At 33.7% G+C, this 14458-nt stretch overlaps 1 protein-coding gene across 5 annotated transcripts in view; it reads right to left on the bottom strand.

Annotated features, from left to right (window-relative positions):
* LOC131054556 (uncharacterized) overlaps positions 1–13496 on the bottom strand; it is a 160267-nt gene extending 146771 nt beyond the window's left edge. For 2 of the 5 annotated variants that reach the window (XM_057989098.2, XM_057989096.2), the window contains exons 1-5: positions 13390–13496; positions 13171–13261; positions 5944–6022; positions 5237–5309; positions 4896–4949 (exon numbers count right to left, since the gene is read on the bottom strand). In XM_057989098.2, coding sequence (XP_057845081.1) covers positions 4896–4949; positions 5237–5309; positions 5944–6006 — 190 coding nt within the window. In that variant the 5' untranslated portion in view covers positions 6007–6022; positions 13171–13261; positions 13390–13496. Of the gene's footprint in view, positions 1–4895; positions 4950–5236; positions 5310–5943; positions 6023–13093 lie in introns of all 5 variants that reach the window. The other 3 variants (XM_057989094.2, XM_057989095.2, XM_057989097.2) reach the window with 3 other exon arrangements.
* Between the last annotated feature and the right edge of the window lie 962 nt (positions 13497–14458).

The following is a 14458-nucleotide window of genomic DNA, read 5'->3' on the forward strand; positions in this document are numbered from 1 at the left end:
AGCTCTTAAATCTATGCACATTCGCATAATTTCATCTTTCTTTTTCACCAAGACAACTAAAGCTACAAAAGAGCTAGAACTTGGCCTAATATGATCCACCTCCAAGAGTTCCTTAATTGTTTTTTTCAATTTCCTCCTTAAATCTTCTTAGATGCCTATGATGAGTGGTAATTATTGGTTTTGTTCAGATTTCTAGTTCTATTGTAAGTTGAAACCGTAAATCAGGAGGCAATCTTGAAGGAATATCTTTGAAAATCATGCTATGCTTGTCTAAGAGTATTTGTATGTCCATATGATAAGCTTTCTTACTTGTGGTGTTACTAAACATTTTGTTGCCCATACTACTTGTCCACTCCTAAAACACCTCTCCATTCTTTTTGCTAATAAAATTCTAGGAGCTCCACTAGTAATGCCTTGTAACGCAACATCTATACCTTGTAATTTGAATCTTGGCTCCATAGTCTAATAATTTTGTGTAAACTCTCCCAAACAGTGTAGCCATTGCACTCCTAAAACCACATAAGTTTCTCCCATGCCCACCACATAGAAGTCATCTTGCATCTTGTGTCTACCAAGAGCAATCTCCAACTATTGAATTTTCTTAGTGCATGGAATGGTAAAACTATCAACCATCCAACATTGAATTCATTAAAATCTTTTGTTTGTAACCCTCTTCTAGTCAGCAACCCCTCATCACTGAAGTTGTGAGTTGGTCCACTATCTATTAGAACTATAGTTTTGAGCCCCTGCAAAACTCCTTAAACTCGAAAGGATGATATTTAGGAGCACCTAACAAGGTTGCCAATGTTCACCTTTTTTAATTTTTTATTCAAGGTCACATTCACCTATTCTGGGCTCTGATTCTTCCTCCTCATTATAGATTACTTTTATGTAACGTACTTGGCCTTTTCTCAAACAGCAATGTCCAAGTTCCCATGGTTTTCTACAAGAAAAACATAATTTATTACAGCAGAGCTCATTTTTGGTTACTTCATAAAAATTGCTGTTTGGTGGTAATGCTTCTTGTTAAGAAGAAACTTTTTGAAAAGGTTTCATATTTGGTCCTGTAGGAGGGATTTTCTAAAAGAACTTGCTTATAGCCACTAAAGTTCATAAATTCAAGGCTCCTTTAATAGCCTCTTGAAGGGTCAATGGATCAAATGCCTTAATCAAACCCATAAGAGGTTCAGTTTACCCTTTGATGAAAAGGGCAATTAATCTTCTTTCTATAACATCAGGCACCTTATAGATAATTTTTAGAATCCTTCCACATACTTTTGCACTATTCCTTCTTGTTTTAACTATACCAACTCTCTAAAATGGAGTCAAAGATCCTTTCTTTCGGACCTTTCAATCAACCTTTTGCAAAATTCATCATGTGTCTATTAGACAATGTCCTTGGGTAATTAACCCATGGTACTACCATTTGCGAGCTGATCCTTCCAAGTGTAAGGTAGCAAATTCCATGGCATCATCCCCAGTCATAGTTTTCAATGGTAGGTATGTGTATAACTTCTGCACTCACGCACGAGCACTATACTTATTAGAACCATCAAAATGTAGATAATGTTAACTTACTTGAAGCCTATTGATGATCATTCTATCTTGGCTTGGGTCTATCATATAGATTCTCGACCCATTTTTGCCTCTCTTCATATTCATGTACTTCGTGAGAGACATGGCTTCTTGAATCTCTACAAGGAGATGTCTCTATTATTCATATCAGGCAGTGATATCATCTTGCATTGGATTTTGTAGTTCTCCAATGGAAACTTCTTTTCCCCTTGAATGAAAGTAGGATGAAGGGTTCCATCAACAGACCCAACCTTGGTTCTTTGTGTATGACTTTTCTGCTTATTATTGTTACTGTTATTGGCTCCAAAAGAGCTTGCCTCACTGTTTTGATTGTTGGAATTTCCTGCATTATTCTGTGTTTGCTGGATGTTATAAATGATATATAACATTTGGCCTATCATATCTAGCATAAGGTCAAATTTTCCATCAGTCTTAGTTAAAAAATCATGATTGCCATTCTCTCTATCCATGTTTGCTTCTTCTACCTCAAATCCCAAAGGAGTTTCTCTCACTATCCTTAGAAAATCGATATTGAGTTCTTATGAGTTCTCTTTGATAATGTCAGTTGGCTCTATCATTAAATTGCATAGTAAGGAAACCTCACAGGCTAGCAAGATCCAGCTATGATACCTATTGCAATCTCCTATTTAATTTTTTATTATCTTTAAATATAATAAACCCTAATTCACAAGTGTCAATAGTATTCTGGTTTACCAGTTTTCTGTGGATAATAGTACCATACTTCTGCCAATAGTCTTTGGGTTTTCACTAATCTTCTGGTCTATTTGGTTCAGCTAGTCTGTTTCGAGTTGATTAGTAGGGTATTTTGTCTCTGTACCAATTTTGGTAGGTCTACTGTGTAGTGGCCTATTTTTGGCTTGAGGAATATGGTGGATTGTAAGTTTTTTTGCAGAATCTGGAGCGGTAGATGGTGATACCTACTTGTAAAAGAATCAAGGCCAGTTTTGTCTTTCCTTGGCCTTGGAGGTTGGCTTGTGTCTTGTCACCTCCCCTCTATGTAATCCTTTATTATAATATTACTACAATGGTGCTGGCCTAACCAGCTATTTATTGATCAAAAAAAAACCCCTAATTCACAAGTATAGCAATTTGCACGTTTATTATAAATATGAAATCTTTATCATTCAGAAATTTCTGCTAGTAATTAATTCTGTAATTTAGATATAATACTCAGAAAATGGTTTAGAATGACTGAATTGTCTATTTCCAACAGTTGGTAAACGAATCCCTCTTTTACAGGGATTTATTTATTTTATTCTAAAATAAGTGCCTTTTCTGCCTTTAATACTGCCTGATATTTGACCTTATAGAGTCACAGTTTGCTGCTGATTGTAGAGGTATTTTAATTAAAACTCAAATATGCACATGGTGATCTCCATCTGAGATCATCTTAGGAATTCTGGGGTTCCATCCTCCAATTTCAGATCTAGCGGGGTTTTGTGCTCAGGTTGGTTGAGCCGTAGTTCTTCCTCCATGATAAGTAATAATCAAATACAAAATGACTTCTCCATATGATCTCCTTCCCCTTCCCCGGTCTTCATAATATACCTTTTCCTTCAATAGGCATAACTCTTCACATGCCTTTTGACATTTACTAAAATTAAACAGTACTTTTAATTTCAGTTTAATTTTACTTTATCCTTATAGACTTCACAGGGATATGACTAAATCCCATGTGGCTGGCATCCTTAGCATTACAAATATTAATCACAAACTTATAAAGCAGCATGTTAGATAAACTCTCATTATTGAATAGGCTGCCTATTAAATTTACAGGGTTTTATTTACATCTGCCACCATCCACCACTCACCAATATATATATATATAAAGCTCTAAGGCCTACAAGACCAACATCAATCCCATGGGTGTGCCGCGATTTTGATAATGGGCCCCATGACATGGATTTTTTATACTTTAAACAAACTCATGTCCCCTGTGACAGATTGCAAGGTTCTGTTGAGGTAATTCATGTCTTCAGTGACTGATTTAGGTTTAATTGAGCTAACTCATGTTACCAATAACTGCTTGTTGGATTCACTTAAGGTTACTCATGTCCCTAGTGATCAATAGCGGGAAACATTTGGGGTTTCCTATATGCACAATGACTGATCCTGGGATTTCATTAAGGCTACTCATGCCCCACATGCATGAATGAGAGAGATCAGTTAATGTTGACTTATCCTAGATGTGTGAATGAGATGAATCAGTTGATGTGACTCATCCTCAATTCATGGATGAGATAGATCAGTTGATGTTACGCATCCCCAATGACCCATTGGTGGGTTTTGTTGAGATTACTACAGTCCCTGATGAGTAAAGGCTAACCGTAAGGTTTCAGTTACCTTATTCATGCTCCCAATGATTGATTGCATGTTTAGATGAGATAGCTAAAGTCCCTGACAACGAATGCACAGTTCAATTGAGATAGCTCATGGACCCCTTCAGACTTGGTGACTCATGGGGGCCATTCAAATACTTGAAATAAGATTAACTCATTCGGATTAGTTATGTATGGATTAACAGACAAGATAAAGATCATTGGAATCTCAAACTAGTGATAGCTTGTGACAACAATTTAAAGATATGCATAAATCTATTTAGTTTGATTACAAACTTTGATGGCTTATATGATATATCCAGGTAACATCCAAATTCAATGGATCTTACATCTTGTCATTGTGTACAGGGATTTGTGGGTCAGTCTATAACAACAACCTGTACCATATTAGTCCTTGGAATTAACTTCCAAAATATATTGCATGCACCTTACCCTATGAAGTATACCTTTATGCTAGGATAATAGACATTGGTAGCAGTTTTCCATCAGATTTCTTTTCTTAAAAGCAAAAGTTTATGGGGAACCCGCTAGCTTGGTTGTTAGATATTCAAATAGTTCATTGTGAATTATATATAAAAGTGAGCCCACACCCAGTAAGTTAAAGTTATGCAACTTTTTCAGAATGACTGCCCCGTGATAAAGTAAGAATTAGTCACTACTAGTGCTACAAATCACTGAGCTTTTCTAAAACAAACTAAATAACTTGTCAATATAACTTATCAGGAGGTTAAACATTGACTATAGTAACCCTCCAATAATATGTACAGATTGAAGAGCACTTATATAGACAACTGTGTCAAAGCAAGTAAACAGTTGAAAAGGAAACAGAACGAAAACAGCAGAAAACTAAGTGTAAGCAAGAAAAATGCAATCAAAATAAGAATTGGCGTTTAAAGGTCACCAAATAAAATAAGATCCAAAAACAAGATAATTATACTCGTCAGGACCTCCTTAACTCACCTTCTTCATTCTGTTCTCGCCCATTATCACCTTCCTCATCAGCATCTGGAAGATCTGCATTCGAGCACGATTCAAAATAAACACAAATATTCCCCTACTTTTTCAAAAATCACAAACATCATAATGAATTACCTTTGAAACAGTATATACATGAAGAAACTTAGAAGTTACATTAAATCAACTTTACTTAATACTAACCAAGAAAACGATCCTTACAAAATATTATATCAATATATCTTATTTCATTTCCCTGTACAAAGTGGGACCACGAAAGCTTCAAAAACTTCCTCTGCAGCATTGCTATGAAAGGAGTGTGAAATGTGAATACATTAAAAACTTACCTTCCTCGTCAATGTCAATCTCCTCCAATACATCATCTTGATCAATGAAGACTTCATCTTCTTCCTCGTTATCCTACCAGCCAAAATCACAAAAAGCAAGAAAGAAAGAAACTATTTCAATACCACAAGTGACCACAGTAGGTCAATGGGACACCAGATAAAATCAAACCATTATATATAGATACACTCCTGTTTTCCAGTTTAAACCAACAAAGTCTTTAGTACAGAAAACAAAAAAGTGTACTACAAAGTGTGCAATGTTCTCTGGCCAGAAGCAAGATATTTGGCATTATCTATTATTTGGTGATTGCATTGAGTAAACTTGTCTAAAGATCTTAAACCCTTGCAGCCAAATGAAAGATTTAAGATATATGCTTTACCCAATCAATCAGTTCAAAGTTCTTTACAAAATAAATCGAAACAAGAACTGTACAAATGTTCTCATTCTTGTTTGTTAAGATTTCTCATCATTTTTAATAGCTATATTTCTGAATCCTAATGTTAAAGGTGATCGGTACTCTTAATAATCATATAATTCTGGTTTCAAATTGCAGAAAATTGTGGAATGAATTTTTCCAACAAGCAGTATATAAGTTCCAACTCATTGAGCAAGGGCTGTTGGTGTAATGGTCATAAGGGAGCCTAATAAGAAAATTAGAACATAAAATAAAAAGAGTGTAAAACAAACTAATGGTATGAAAAAGTACCTTGTTTTCCAAATTTTGCGACGCACGGGATTGTTCCCCAGCTCTGTGTTCTTCACTGGCCATCTTAAGAACCTGTGATCTGAACAAAAGGTTTGAAAATAAGCATTTTCAAAAAATGACTATATGCTTGTAGAAATCTAAGCCTTCTCCTACCTGGAAACCTCTTGTCTGTCGTGATTTCAGTGCTTCAGATTAACTTTTCTTTTCTTTCTTTTATCTAGGTAGCTTGACAATTTAAAATATATATTTATTCAAAATTTCATTTGATAGGTGTATTTTAGGTTAATCTTTAATATTGCATATATAAAAAAAAATTATAATATTGATTATTTGATTAAATTTATATATTATTAGATTAAATAATAAAAATAAACATACAAAGAAAATATACTAAGTAAATTTTATTAATTAAATTATAAAAACTTAAATAAATAAATAATTAAAAAACAATTAATAAAACTTAAAAAACATTATAACTTAATAATGTAAGTTAAAAAATTAAAAATAAATAATAAAAGGACTGGAGATGACACGGACGGTTTGATTGGACGGTCGCGTCATCGCATGGGGTCATGGCATGGCATGGGGCGGGCTGTTTTGTCCGCTGCGTAGCCATTGCCTTTACTTTTTGCCCTATTGTCCTCTTGTCCATTCTTTTCTTCTATGCACAAATCAAATTGTACCCTCTAACATAGCTTACATCTAGTTTTTTATCAGTGTAACTATCACACCTCTTTTAAGTGCAAGTGCTAGTTAACTTTCTTTTATTAAAACATTTTTTTTTTTCAAATGTCATGGGGCGGGCCGTTTTGTTGCGTAGCCATTGCCAAAAGTAAAGGTCAAATTTGCACAAAATTAGTCACTTATAAAAATATACACATATCAAAAAATAATCTTAAAATAAACATAGGACTAATAAAAATGATATAAAGATTACATATATAATCATTACAAATATATTAATGACATATAATTTTATAAATTGCTAATTTTTTAAATTTTCCCTGACCTACAGCAATTTACTATCACTAACTCTTCAATCACCAATTAAAAATTGATAAACCCTAAACATAGATTGCTTGTTCTCCTTGAATAATTATAATTACAACTAAAATTTATTTAAAAAATATGAAAATCACAATTTAATGGAGTACTTAGATGGATTAACCACTAAAAACTATATAGTATTTTTATTTCAAAATTTAATGTATCCTTAAAAGTCAACAGACTATCTTTCAATAGAAATTAGAGGTTTTGGTAGCTGGATAGGGTCCCAACTAATTGTCAATAAAAAGATTGAGAAGAGCACATAGGTTTCTATTGTCAATTAACAGAGTTCAAAATATAAAATTTCAAAAGAACATATAACAAAGTGAGACATATTATTTATTTTTGTCCCTAATAAAAAACCTTCAAATGACAAAGAAACTAAAGCAAATGCCTCATATTTTTATAAGTGGAGAAACTTTTTGTGGTTGGAGATGTTGCCTAGAAAGCTAGGAAAGTTGATGAAATTGAAGTGAATGTCCCATATTTTTACAGATAGTGAAACTCCATGTGGTTGGAAATGTTGCTATAGAAAGAGAGGAAAATTGGTTCAAACTATAGATAATTCATGACTATTTCAAAACTAATATCATTTTACAAAATAAAATGAAATTAATAGCTCTATCAATGATTCAATACACTTCATCTCATCTTCCTCCCATTTGAGAAACCTAAGAACCTACATCAGTTTGCATGTGGGCAACCACAATTTCCAATTGAAAACATCCCTCAAAATTGAATCCTACCACTTGGTTTCTAGGAACTTTCTCTATTTTAGATATGAATACACTATTGTAAAGTTGTAAGTACACCCTAAATCTCTGTGAAAATCCATAGTAAAAGTTCCTAATGTCACAAGAAGAAACATAACCATCTTAATAACTTAGAGCTCATTGACGTACTATAACTCAATCTCCTTCATGCATGCCATTGAAATTATCTTAATTCTGGTAAGTGATGGAAGCAATAAGAACTTTAAAATAATTAGTAAAACTTACAGTCACTTCAAATCAAGATTAACAACTTCAATCATTTTCTAAATTACTTTCTTATGCACCCCACAATTATTGAATTTCAAGGATAAGATGAACCTCTAAATTAAGTTAGAAATGTATCGAGCATGAGCCTTGAAAAAATATAGAATAAAGTTATTAAATTCTAGAAAAATATTCCATCCAAACTACATAGCAAAATATATTGAAAAAGTGATTTAAGCCTTGTGGTCCCATGGAGAGTGCACACAACAATTTTATGTGCATTCAATAACTACACTTTATTTTGCAAACAATATAAACAAATTAATTTATCTAAAGTTACTGCAAACTCTTAGTACCCCACCACTAGTTGATGAGATTACACTTCCTAAGCAATCACTACTCCACACCACAAATTTTATTTATTTTAAATTCTATTATTTGTAGTTTTGAAATGCAACAGGTTGCATATAAATGCATTTAAAATATCTACACCAATTATATATTATTTAACTTTTTTCCACAAAGTAAGCTCGTTAAATTATGAGCAATTCATACCAAAACTTTTTTATGCAAACAATTTATTTACATAGAATAAAAAAAATTATAAGACTAGTGAGGAGTGACTATGGGCCTCCTTTACTAAATTATTCACATCATTTTCAATCATTTTATTAAGTATAAGTATTTATTCCTGTAAATAAGGCAGCTTAATTTTTCACTCTTATGAAGTGGGCAGTTTATCGTATAGAGCATAAATTTGGTTTTGCGACTAGGAAGACATCGAACTGAATTCGAATCTTCGTGTCTTTTACAAGTAATTTATAACCCCTAACACATTTTTTAAATGTTTGATATTGAGTTTTATTCTGGCATTATTGGGGTACAAGCCCAAGTGCTTTGAGATTTTTTTTTGTGTAATCTTAATTTTAAATCATGCATTCTCTAGATTAAAGTAAGCTCACAAAAACATTTTGTAGAGAGTAATCACGGTAGGTTTTGAGACTTGCATTGAGGTAGCTGCTATTGCTACATGATTAGTGACCATGGACTTCGTAGAGAAATCTGAACTTTGTGAAGAGAGGAAAGATCTAGTAGGGCTATAAAGTTTGACAAAGCTTGCATTAGAGCTTTATGGAATTACGTTATATATATAAGCGAAATTGGTAAACTTTGTATTATAAAAACACCACCTACTTGATCATTGTATTGTGATTTATTATAATTTTTAAAATGTAAATCTAGGAGCCATCTCTCAACCAATGCCCTATAGCTTATACTTTGTGATTGCTAACAAAGGTTGGCCAATAGAACAACCTCTTTTCCACCATCGATGCCCTATGGTTAGCAATCTATGATAGTTACTAATGGTATTTTGTAGCCATTGAAAACAAAATTCTGCTCAAGGTATTACATTTCCTTCACGAGTTCTCCAAGTGCAATGATTTAATGGTTCTCATTAGATTTGACAAATTTCCACACCTAAAGGACAACTGGGCAAACACACCAAACTAGAATGGAAGCACTTGTTATAGGTATGGTTCTTTGCTAAGTTTCTGAAATAAAAAGAAAAATGCTTAGAAATTTAAGGGTGGTCCATGATGTCCAAAGATATATAGGAGTGGATAAGTTAATTTACCTAGTGCTTGCAGGGTTACTCCTCCAAAGTGTTTTTTCTAGAATGCAAATAGAGTATTTAGGGCCTATTGGGAGAGACTAGAGATGGACTAATAGGAATGTTTTTTCTTTAATGCGCCTAATGCTTTGTATGACAAGTACGAACATAAGTTTCATATTTTCTATCAATGACTAATAAGCAGGAGACCAATACCTGATGATTAATGGTTGCATACGTGCCAAAGTATAGAAGGCTAGAAAGTAACAATGCTTTTAAGCGGAAAGTATTGAGTTGATTACTTCTCCATTACAGCTCATCAGTCAAGATAAGACTGAAAAGCTCATAGATATTAATTGTGTTAAATGATATCAAGAAGAAACAAAATTGTGCACCTTTAGGCTTTCTATAATGAACGAAGCTACAACCTTGTAGGAGTGCATAATAAGCAGATTACAGGGGACTCTGTGTGCATTGCAATAGAAAACAACACTAGAAGATGAAATATGGATGATTAGAGACCAAAAGAAATAAAATTCCAAACTGTGTTTTTTTTTTTTTTGGCAAACACTTGAATCAAATTTTTTGAGAGAATTCTTCTTTGCAGTTATAGAAACCTAATATTTTGAGGATAGACCTACCAAACGCAATCATATCTAGAATTATTTCTAAAAGGATGTTGAATCATTCCAAATTGATGGAAAAGCAACAATGCTAGCTCTATTTGTCTGTGGGAAGATGATATCTCAAATGTAGCACCCTTGTTTTTGTTGAAGTAACTTAGACATGTGGCTTTAGAAAAGAATGTAATCATATCAAAAGCATATTGATGCCTAATTGTAACACTAAGTCTTAACCATCTAACCAACCATGTGAGAGGAAGTAGCCATCTGGAAAACCAAGTTGTTTGTCACTTATTTAACACAATCTTTCAAAATTTTAGTTGTTTGTGTCACATCAATCCCTTGCCTTGTGACATTTGGTATCTAAAGTTCAAGACCGAGCGCGATTGAGGTTAGATGGCAATTGAACCGAAAGCAAAGGTTGCCCCTTCTTTCATATTGTTCAAAGGCGTCTAGAAACACAACATTCTTTTGAGTTACAGAGCTATCTTCATTTTTGAAGTCATATCTTTACACCCAGCAGGATCCCCTACAATTCTATGGGGCGGCACCTACCTTTATGTGTTTGTATGCCTGCCAGCCCCGATGACGTCGTTTAGGCCACCGGGTTCTATTGAATTAAAAAATTAAAAAATGTTGGATCCTACATCTATTAGATCAATTAATGTAAATTATCTGATAATAAAAATGTATTGATATTGGATAATGATGTTGTATAATGTACAAAGTTTGCGAAGGAAAATGTGACAAGTTTAACACATGAAGATGGCCCAATCTCTAGAAAATAGCTCTAGCAATCATTGCATTTACAGCATCAGCATTAGCTGGTATCCATTCAGTACTAACTTAATGTTTATGTCAAGAAATTTGTCACAAAATAACCTCAATAATAAGAAAAACAAAATAAACGTAAAATTCATCTCACAGTTCAAAATCTATATGTGATGAAACAAATAGGGATCTAACAGTAGCCATTTCAATAATATCATAAATGAAAACAACCATAGATAAAACCACAAAACCAATGCCATTTATTTAATAGATAACTACAAAATTGTTTTCAAATGAAATGAAAATGTCGGAAGGGAAAGGTAATAGGAAGTGGCACTCAGTTAGATGGAGTTGGGGTTGTCTTAGTAAGAACATGGGAAACTTGGGGTTGAAGGATCTCAAGATACAAGGGATTGCTCTAGCTGCCAAATGGATCTTTCATGATCTGGAAGGGGAACAACCCTGGAAAGTTTTAATCAGAATAACATAAAGCTTGTTGTTCCTAAGCAAGCCAAAGCTTGGAAAATACTCCCCTTTAGTGACCTCCTCGCTAGCAGTTTCCCTATCTCCCCGACTAGTTCTAATGTTTTCAAGGCAATATGGAAGGGTTGGGAACACATTAGACACCTGATTTCTAATAATAGGATTCAGAGTAATAATAACACTATTTGTGGTGAAAGATCTATCTAGTGGAACTTATTCCACAAGGGTAGTCCTCTCGCCCTCATTAAAGGATGCTCTGCCAAAAGTTGGGCTCTTAATGGCATTTTTTGTTTTAATGATATTATCTCTAATGGTCAATTAACTTCTTGGTTTGAGCTCTATCGGAAGTATTAGCTTCTTGCTTCCAACTGGAGGACATATTCCATGTTGAGGGAGACTTGTCTCACTCTCCAACTCCCCAAGTCACGTGTTGATGATGCAAATAGATATCGATCCTTCACTTAGGTGGATGGTACTCCGCTCATGAGGACCAAAGCTAAAATGGTCTATGATGCTTTATGCTGCAATTCTGATTTGATTATGCATGTTAATTTTGTATGGCAGGTGGATTGCAACAATAATTATTGGCAAAAAGTATTTACTCGTTTATGAGGCAATAACATTGCTCCTAAAAAGAAAGGCTTCAAGTGGCTCTTTATTCTTCATAGACTTCCTTTTAAGAATAATCAACATGATATTGATATTTGTAGCATCTGTAGGGTTGCTGATTCTACTAGGCATATCTTTTTTGATTGCATTATTGCTAAGGAAATCTGGAACTTGCTTGGAATTAATTTCTCTACTGATTTTGTTTATCATGATGTTGTGGTTGGTCACATTAAAGGCTTAAAAAATGAAGATGATTTATTTTGGTCCCTCTTATCTTGTGAAATTCTTTGGATTATTTGGAATATTAAGAATGAGGAAAAGTATCAAGGAAAGGATAGGCTGCTTACTGGGTCTCTAAGGAGACTCATTTTTCACAATTTTTCACAATGTTGATTTACAGGTTTCCATTGTTATGAAACTTGCAAAAAGGAGATTTGAGAGGTTCGTTGAGGACGGGACAACCAGGGTCTTTATGTCTGAACTCTCACATGGTTACACTTGGTCCAGATTTAACATTGAAAGAACCCCCTTCGTCAATGCATTGGAAACTTTCATGAACGAGATTAACGAAGGAAATAAGATTGAAAGGCAGTACCAAGCTCAGTTAGCGGCAATGGGAGAAGTATCAGTGAACAGGACTATTATCTGGATGGAAGGTCCCCTTGGGTGGACCTCCCGAATTGAACAATACGGTTCCTTTTTTGTTTTCAGGCAAGGTCACAGAAGAACATTTCAGTTTGTATGGTTCACTCTTGTATGTACGTTCACTATATAGGGCCCATTTTATAAATACATGGGGTCAATTTTGTACATGAGCCACTTACATTCTCGATTGTATTTTTTGTAAATTGATATCTCCAGTACTGGGTTTATGGTTCTGAGAATCTGAGTCTTTTCTGCTACACGATACACTTGTAAATGTTTTATTCCTTATACTTAATTAAAAAAATGAAATGAAACGCAACAAAAATGATCTAGCCGCATACATTTTCCAAATAAAAACACTGAAATCATGGCAAGTGACCGACCTCAAGATTCTGCACAAAGTGTGACTTGCTAACAACAAATGGACAGAGGTTGCAGGAAAAATATCACGAATCCGTACCAAAACAGAACTTTTTTTAAAATGAGACGAACCAAAACAACTCTCCCTACAGATGCTGATTGACTCCCTTCACAGTACGCCAAAAGTATACCTGAAAATATCGGGGTTTTAGAGCTATTAGATTCTTCAGGTCGAGACAAAAATTTTGCAGCCTTTTGAAAATATTGATTGCAAATTAAAATTTGTTTTCAGGCGTGGGGAGAGAAATGTTTCATCTACCTAAAAGTATTTTTCCCCTCGGCGTGCGACAACTTCCCCGGTGAAAGTAGTTGTATAATATTGGCTATCGACTAAATATAAATAACAACAATAAGTACAATCGAATCAGGGAACTGATTCAATAAATAATAAATATAGACAATAAGTACAATCGATTTATTTAAACTGATTTAATAAATAAATTAGCATATTTATCTTTAAAAAAAATATCAAAAAATGTAGAGATACATGATTATTGGGGTGCTTATTTTTAATTATTTTTATTTAGAATTATTTAAAAAATTATATTTATTTATTTATTATTATAATACAAATAGTTACTTAAAAATTATTCTTGAAATGACATTTACATGTATATTTTACTTTTATAAGATGTTCTATTAAAAAAAATTATTTTATTTACTTAAGCAATATTTTGCAGTTCTTATATTTACTTAAAAAGATTTTTTATTTTTTTACTTAATAATTTTTTTATGATTTTATTGTTTTCAAATATATGTTTGTTATGTTTTAATTATCATTACTTTTTTAGATCAACTTTTTAATAATTTCTATTAACATATTCATGTCATTACACCCGCTGCTGAGGGGTTAGCATAAGGGGTTGAGTGAGCGTGAGGTTCCAGGGGGGCAAAGGGTGTGTTGATATTTATAAAGCCTATAAATGAGACACTAGTGGAGGAGGTAAGGCGGTTTGTCCCCATGCTTGGGGTCCAAGGTATCCTTGACAAAGCTTTCAATGGAATCCAACAAGTAAAAAGCCAGACAAAGCAAATCGTTATTACGAAAAGGATTAAGAAGGGCAAATGATAATAATAAAATACCTTGTGTCTTCCCTCGAGCATGAAATATTTCATTATTATCAGGCAGATCATATTCCAAGGATGTTTTAGCTCTTCACGGGCAAATCCACCCTAGAGTTGAATAGGTTCCTCATGGTTGTGAAAGAAACGTTTTAGGCCTTCACTGTTGACCACATGGCTAGTGCACTTCCAACGCCGCCCGTCGAGGGCCAGCCTTGTGGCCTGGGCAATGGTTTCCTCAAAGACTTCGAACAAAATGTTGCCCA

This window comes from Cryptomeria japonica, chromosome 10, assembly GCF_030272615.1.
Source record: "Cryptomeria japonica chromosome 10, Sugi_1.0, whole genome shotgun sequence".
In the NCBI taxonomy this organism is placed as follows: domain Eukaryota; kingdom Viridiplantae; phylum Streptophyta; class Pinopsida; order Cupressales; family Cupressaceae; genus Cryptomeria; species Cryptomeria japonica.